We start from the raw sequence: 8,628 nt of genomic DNA, 5'->3' as shown, positions 1-8,628 counted from the left end.
ACATCCTGCGTGAGCACAACGGCGCTTCGGGATACTTTAGAGGGTCGAAGGAGGTAGCCCAACAAGAGGCGGATTTACAGACTACCCCAGCCGCGTCTAAGTCGTCTGGAGCAATGGCAGTGCTCCGATCCCTGAACACACGCATACGTGAGTCAGATGCGCTGGGGGCCCCGCCCGAGCAGCCACATGCATGCACAACATGACTTTCATCCCATCATCTGCGGAACGCTCTGGTTCTAACTTTTTGCAGCAGCCGCAACAACTAGGCGTTTACTCGAGCCCCGCCTTGTGGCCCGGTCCTCAGGGATGCATTTCGACGGTGTTGAAGGACTAAAATATGGGCGGTAAGCAGGACACCCTTCGTGCAGATATAGAAGGCGACAAGGCCGCCCTATCGGAGGCCAATGAGTCCCTGTCCAAAGAGCAACGCGCCACTCGACAAGGCCGCTGGATGTGTGCCAATGTCGAGATGTCGGTTCGCACAAAAAAATCGCTGCTCGGCGCGGCGAACAGTCGGGACAAAAAGCTTGACGGGATTCCGACCGCGGCGCCAGGGTCAGTAGAGAACTTTTTTACCTCTCTGAAAACGTCCGTTGAATGTGGGGGCAGGAAGACGCCCTCGCGAAAGCGTGCAGAGCATCGACGCGTCTTTTGAAACATCGCACAAAGAGAGCCGCGTGGGCACCGTCTGCAGAAGATGCGGCGCGTTCAGAGGACAGAGACCAGGAGGAAGTATGTGGCGTTTGTGGGGACAAAGCCGCTCCGGAACGATGGAGTACTCCGAAGGCAAAACGAATCGACGTGAGTTTGCAAAGAAGTAGGCTGCGAAGGTTAAGCGGAGAAAGAAAATGGACAGGTCGGTGCGTACCGAGATACCGGAAGGCAGTGGTGGTCACTCTGTCACGCCTTATTTTTCTCTCAATGCGAACACTGTCGATGCAGCCTGCTTAAAAGATTGTGAGGAATCGCCATTCCAGAGCCGTATCCTGGCCGATAAGGAACGTTCTTCAACGACTGCGAGCGCCTTAACACAAGGGTGAACTCTGATGTCGACGAAAAGTTTCACCAGATGCTTCCTCCACGTTCCTGCACCATCTCTCCTCCTCCTCCTCACCGTCCAAGGAAAAGGTGATTCGAAGGCCATCTTCATCACATCTCTGTACGAAGATGTGGTGGCGCGATCACATGTTTCGAAGTGTGTCGTTTCAGAGTGTAGACAGGGAAACAACCTCGTATCTCATGGTAGATCCAGAAGAGGGCACACCTGAGATGCGCTTGCAGAAGCGAACTCGAAGCCACAAGAGGAGGTTCAAGAGCCGGAGTCAGGAGCGTATCCAGGGGGGAGGGGGGCTTATAATGCTTCAGCCCCCCTCCCCCCCTCCCCCGAAATTTTCTCGAACTGTCACGCACCGCTGACCAAAGAATCACCGGCGCCGGAAGTCATTCTGGATTTTTGTAACCTACAATGCCTTTTTCAGAGTAGAAAAGACATGGCGCGAACTGGCAATTACGGGCATATACTGGCAATTACGAAAATGTATGACGGTTCATACCGCAGATATTTGTGCCGTTCATATTAACAGTTAGCATCAACATCAAAATTACCATGCGAATACAAAAATTTTGAGGACATCAAGAATCGATTTTGATTGACCTTGCTCATTGAAAGCCCTGCCCACGCGGTGTTTCCCAACCTACACACTCGGATATTGGTTACTTCAATTTGCTGCATAAGTCCTGGCTTTCGTTTGTCCCTTTATATACCTGGTTTTACTTTTTCTTTGAATCAAAGGAATACCCTTCTGCAATTATGGATGCAGAATAATTGCCGCCGTGCAGGCAATTAAGAATGCATACTTTGTTATTGATTTCTGCAGTTTCCCTGTATTATTCTAACCATATGGAGCTGTCGCGACCGCAGCATGACCCAAGTACATATCACGACTTCTGCTGTCATAGTATTGTTCTTGAGTGGATTGTCTGTCTTTCCGTGTGTAAAGTTTACTGTCTGCGATTGTGAAAGTTGTTTATTTGCCCAGTTTGACGCATTGTATACAGTGACTTTTGCTTAGATACCTAGATTTAATGGAGTCACACGTGTATTTAAATATCTTGTTGCGATGTTTTTTGCCTACATACAGTGACTTTGTTTCCAGTGACACTTTCTGGTCCTTTATCAAGTTGTATCTTCGCATTTATAATTCTCCATTTTATCTTCGAACTTATAATGTATATTTAGCAGAACTCGTTTATACATGTGCTCGCTGTTAAGAATAAAATTTCAGTGCAATTACTCGCCATACATGGCCGGTGACAGCTGCTGCTGCGCAGTACACTGGAACGAAGGTCAGTGCCATTCAGATTTTTCCCTCTCCGTTGGATATGTACAAAAATCTAAATGTTCTTTAACGACAAAGATTCATTAAAATGTCTGTCCTCTGCTTGCTCATTTCACGTTCTTTGCGTTTTTCATATCAGCGCCATGCACTCCTTTGCTGGTTTCGGACTGATATAGTTTTAGACTTTGTGTGGTGCGATATTTTCTTTACTAATTAAATACGCAAAACCATGAAACCATTGGCATCAGTTAAGTCTGCCACGATTTTTAAGTCATACGAATACATTATTTTATTTAAATAATACATACTTCCCTCATCTAGGCAGGGCGTAGCGCTGTCTAATACATAATGACATTGTCAGTGGCAATGCAGAAATTATTCTACATATATATTATAAAATCACCAAAAATTGGAAAACATAACAGGATTTAATTCACGACGTTTCGGCTCGATGACCAGCCTTTTTCAAGTGTAGTACAGCGTTTGAACCACGCAGCTTCTATTATATTATATTCACCAATCAGCTGCCAGAAATCACTATATATATATATATATATATATATATATATATATATATATATATATATATATATATATATATATATATATATATATATATTATATACACCAATCAGCTGCCAGAAATCACTATATATATATATATATATATATATATATATATATATATATATATATATATATATATATATATATATATATATATATATATACATCTTCGAGCAGTGTCCGGGTTATGTCTGGCGACCCCCAGGGACCCGTTTTGGGACCACTCCTTATTTCTATTGTTTATTAATGACATTGTGGCAGATCTTGCCGTCCGCGTGAAGCCGTACGCGAATGACTGTATTTTGTATGAAGTGGTGTCTTCAGTTACGACCAGGTACGTCTAAATAATGACCTAGCGAAGGTGGTTGCGTGGTGCAACAAATGGCATGTGTGCATTATTTTCAAGACACCGTTTTTATGAAAATTACACACAAGAAAATACCTCTTCATTTTGTGTACGGTACTAACAACGTATCATTATTAGATGACAGAGTATATTTGGGCCTATGGATTACTAACAACCTTCCGTGGTCAAAACACATAGACGCTGTCGTAGCAAATTCAATGCGGGAACTATTTTTCTTGAGGCGCTCACTAAAGTCATCCCCACCTAGAGTGCGTCTATTGGCGTACAATCCTCTTATCCGTCCGTTACTAGAATATGCTGTAATCATCTGGGACCTTTTTACGTTAACAAGCAGTCATAAATTAGAGGAAAAACAGCATGAAGTATAGTTACATTAATGTTTAACTCATATGACCGTGCAGTGAGCTCGTGAGGCGAAGTGGGTTGCCCCCAGTCTTTGCGCGCAATCGCGTTTTTCGATTAAAGTTTTCTTCAGCTTATAGAAGGTCATTACAAAGGTAATACTTCTAATTATTTTGCTTACTGCTTAGGTTATAACACGAGACAAAAGCATGCACTAACAATAACCACTTTGAACACTCGAAATAACTGCCTTAAATATTCTTTTTTTCTGAGGCCAATTACTGAATGGAACAAACTTAATAGCGAGAATGTTAATCATAATTCTTTACTGATGTTCTAAAATGTTCCTGCAAATTTTATGAATTTGAGTGTGTCTATATGCTTGTATTTTGTTTTTTCTTATCCCGGAATCTTCTGCACTAGATCACAGTGTCTGTATATGAATAAATAAAATAAATAAAAATAAATCAATATTTCTTGCGTTTGACTCTTTCATAAATTCTATAAGGAGGCCACCCTGCAGCATGAGCCCCCCCCCCCCCTTCCCCTCCACGGAGTAAAATTTCTGGCTACGTCACTGGCCGGAGGCCAACTATGCTGTCGCCGCTGAACAGCCGCCTTGGCTTGAGGTGAGCGGCCCACTATAACCTCTGGCTGAAGGTGAGCCGGAACCCTCACAAGTGCTATACGCGGTAGATTCGTCTTCAAGAAATCTTCATGTCGGACGGCCCTCCCATGTCTTCATCACGTAAAGATGCCTAACGCATATCGTGCCGTTCCTGAGCTGAGCCTGAGTGCCGAAATTTCAGGCGCGCACCTGGGAGAGCGCGATGCCTTTCTCCAGGAATGCAGTCTTCTCAAGGGACCGCCGCGAAGTGTGCACATACCACAGGAAGCTCCTCGTACTTGTGAATCGCCGTCGACTGCACTATTGGACGCCGTCTTGCGGGGCACTAGCGCGGAGTAGGCGCGGCCACATGCTTCTCCGTCGCACGAGCTCTCTTCTCACCAGCTGCATAGGAGTCGGGTGCGATGGAGCTGGGATTTTATCACTTGTGCGAAAAGTGAGTGTCCGACCACCTCCTCAGATATTGAACTCGGACTCGAACACCGACCTGCGCGAACTTATGATGCTTCTCCTTTCCCTGTTCTACCTCCTTGCCTCCACCTCCGCCCCCCAGCGCAAAGTTGTAACAGCTGAAGACAAATGTGGCGCGCGCTATACGAAAAGCTTAGATCTACGAATGCAGATAACGAAAAATTCCGCACATATGGACATTAACCGATTAAAGCTATCTGAATAATGCCATCTGTCAAAACTGGACTTGAACACCGGAACTGAAGTGAAAATGGAATTGCTAGCGTGTCTAATTCGCATTTGGCCTAACTGCGCAAATCGAACATATTTTTTTTAACCAATACAATATTTGCCGGTCTTAATTTTACAAGTATATGACAGACGTGGTAGGAACACTGAATGTATATGCCAGAGAGAGTGTATCGCTTTAGGTTAAAAGTCACCCATGGGAGTTGATTGTTTGAAATGCACGGACGCACCAGAAACTTCTGAAATATTGATTTAAAAATTATTGGTACCATGAAATGGCTCTGAAGGGAAACTATGCGAGCTATCGGAATGATTTGCAAAGATACTAGAGAGAGAGAGAGACAGAGAGAAAGACGGAAAGGCAGGGAGGTTAACTAGGCAGCGCCCGGTATGCTACCCTACACGTGGGGAGGGGAACGGAGAGAGAGATACTAAATTGCTCAAAATGATATTAGGCTAGTTAAGCAGGCGATGACTGATCATGGTTTGTCAATTTACATGCGTTTTTCAGTCTCTTTTCGCTCCCTATTATGGTTACATATTTATCTGATTTTTTAGCTTGCTTAAGCTACATCATTAAACTGTTGTTATTATGGTGTCAGTTTTCTGGTGCTTCCTGATTTAGACAGCTTGCCGACTTCCCAAAAGACATAATGTTATTTTAAAACAAAACTACGTGCAAACGAACATGCCATAGAGATGTTTTTTAGTCGGCTGTTCGTTTTAGGCGAACAACACGAGTGAAGAAAAGAATTTTTTTTTTGTATGTGTTCATCATCATCATAATACTGACTACACCCACTGCAGGGCAAAGCCCTCCCCCATGTCTCTTCACATAACCCTCTCCTTTGCAGCTGCGCCCATCCTATCTTTGCAAACTTCCTAATCTCATCCGGCCATCTCACCTTCTGCCACCCCCTGCTATGCTAGCCTTATCTTGGAATCCACTCCATTACCCCTAAGGACCAGCGGTTATCTTGTCTTCGCATTGCATTCACTGCATAAGCCCAATTGTTTCTCTCTATTTCGACTAGGATGTCATTAACCCACGTTTGCTTCCTCACCCATTCTGCCCGCTTCCGGTCTCTTAACGTTACACCTATCATCTTTCTTTCCATGGCTCGCTGTGTTGTCCTTACCCTTAGCTAAACCCTTTTCATTAGCCTCCACGTTTCAGCCCCGTAGGCGAATACCGGTAAGATACAGCTGTTGTACACTTTGCTCTTGAGGGATATTGGCAACCTGCCACTCATTATCTGAGAGAACCTGCCAAATGCGCTCCACCCCTTTCTTATCCTTCTAGTTATTTCAATCTCAAGATCCGGATCAGCTGCCACTACCTGCCCTAAGTAGACATTGATTTACCACTTCAAGCACCTCGCTAGCAACTGTGAACTGCTGTTCCCTTGCTAGACTGCTGAACATTACTTTGGTTTTCTGCATGCTAATCTTTAGACCCACCGTACTGCTCTGTCTGTCTAGCTCATTGATCATGATTTGCACTTCATCTCATGAGTGACTCAGCAAAGCAATGTGATCAGCGAATCGCACATTATTTAGGTATTCTCTATTTACTCTAATCCCCAACTCTTCCCATTTGAGGTGTCAGAATGCCTCGTGTAAACATGCGGTGAATAGCATTGGCGAGATCGTGTCTCCTTGCCTGACACCCTTCTTTATTGGGATTTTATTGCTGACTTCATGGAGGACAATGGTAGCTGTACAGTTCCTATATATATCTTCCAGTATTTTGACATAAGGCTCCTCTACACTCTGATTCTCTGATTTTATATTTTTTTCTTATATCCAAAGGCAATATATACAAGAGCGCTGACGCTCGCAGGTATTTTGACCTTTTAAATATCGCTTCTAATTTGTGGAGGTTGAAAACCCTTTGTGAAAAGTTCATTCGCTGGGGAAAAGTTTTTTTCTTTAAAGGTTGCATTCTTGAATGTTAATTCCTGAATTGATGAAAAGAAGCGGGGTACGTTTTTTTTTGTCATTGCATTGCACCTTTTCAGAAAGCATTAGTATATAAACCGGGCCTGCAGCAACAAATACTGTGTCCTGAGTTCTCACACACGGACAATGGAAGTAATGAAGGGTATGCTCGTTCTTGCTGTCGCCTTCTTCACGATGGCAGCAGCGAACTCGAAGCCTAACCGGCGCGATAAAACAATCCGCATAAAAGATGTAAGTAAGATACTCGTTCTTTTGTCGCCAATTGACTGCTTTTTTTTCCTCGTTTCGGCGTGCGTTTTCTTTTGGAATTCCCAGTTACCCTTAGCATGGGAGCTCGCGCCCATTACTTTTTTCATGTCTTGCAAGCAAATGCAAGGATAATCTGCGCAGCTTTCTTCTTCATGCAAATTTTGTTTTTATTGCCTAATTACGCCTGGCAAGCGTTTGGCTGCAGGAGCCTTCACTGACTAATTGATATGAAAACGGCCCAGTTTGCATTTCTTGGCCTGCTAAGTGGTGTTTTCAAGACCGCGAGTTTTTAGAATCAAGCATCTGAATGAAATCGTATCTTAGACACAGCCTTGTACACTTAAAAAGAGGATAGAACTGTGGAATTTCACGGCCTGGTAGCGCAAAGTAATAGCAGCATAGGAGCCTGTATAGTCTTTGATGGCGCCTAGTGTTGTGAGGAATTTGTGCATGCAAAAAAATAAAAATGTAGATACTTTATTAAAAAGCTAGGACGGCGCGCATAAGATAGAAAAGGAGGCATAACAAGAAGAACGACACCACAGGCGCAGAATTCCAACTGTTTATTCTTGAGTGAAAGCTCCGAAGCATGCAATCGCATTTGTCATTAGTTCAATAACTGATCAAAAAGATACCACAGAATCATCATATATTTTCTTTAAATGAACTGCCTAGCCCTGAAGAGCGTTCTACTGAATATTTTAGTTCAGTTACAAGTATAATTGCTCCTATGAACTAAAACAACTTTATTTCTTGTCATAGTTAATATCTATTCGAACTCGGTTGCCTTGTGCTTCAAAACAAATTAAGTTTCGTTTCTATGATCAGCAATTTTTGGAAGGCTCCTGTTTTCGATGTTTTCTTTAAGCACCTAATCTTGCTTCCTTTACCTTGCCCCTGTGACAAAAGTATTACTACTTATCGATTTGTTCTAGCAATAACTCTACAAAACAAGTGCTGCAATTGTGGTTTTTGGCGTAATAGCTGGTACAATTGTTCGATGAATCCGATTGCACGAAGTTTAACGTGGTCATCCTCAGCTCCTATCTCCAGCGAATATTTTATGTTTGTGCATCACTCTTCGCTTTTTTTCAAACAATAAGCGACCATTTAGTTCGTAGCCGCATCTATACTTTTGGAGTAGACAGCGAGATGTCATCACTACCTGGAGGAACATTGCGGTTATATGCATGGATAATACAGTGTAGTGAAACTCTCCCGAAGGAAGCAGTGATAATTCATTAACCGTCACTGTTGATGCTTAGCTACCAAGAAGAATAACAGCATTTTTTACTCCGCGAAGAAAACAAAGACGAAAGCATGTAAAGCCATTAAGGAGCGATTATTACGCAACATCGTCAAGCATCACAAAGTAGCGCAAACTTTTAAAATTAATTACTAGTGCCATTTTTTGGCAGCTGATTATCTATCACCTGTAGCATTTCTTTTCCCGTGGCTACATTCTTCAGCGTGCT

The 8,628-nt window shown here is 43.2% G+C and overlaps 1 protein-coding gene across 1 annotated transcript in view; it reads left to right on the top strand.

Moving 5' to 3' along the window:
* The first annotated feature begins 337 nt into the window (after window positions 1–337).
* Window positions 338–8,628, top strand: part of LOC144103651 (uncharacterized) — a 47,179-nt gene continuing 38,888 nt past the window's right edge. Inside the window, exon 1 of the mRNA XM_077636314.1 lies at window positions 338–475. Within this exon, the coding sequence (XP_077492440.1) occupies window positions 338–475 (138 nt within the window). The remainder of the gene's footprint in view (window positions 476–8,628) is intronic.

This window comes from Amblyomma americanum, chromosome 9, assembly GCF_052857255.1.
Source record: "Amblyomma americanum isolate KBUSLIRL-KWMA chromosome 9, ASM5285725v1, whole genome shotgun sequence".
Classification (NCBI taxonomy): Eukaryota; Metazoa; Arthropoda; class Arachnida; order Ixodida; family Ixodidae; genus Amblyomma; species Amblyomma americanum.
This window is presented reverse-complemented; position numbering and strand designations above follow the sequence as displayed.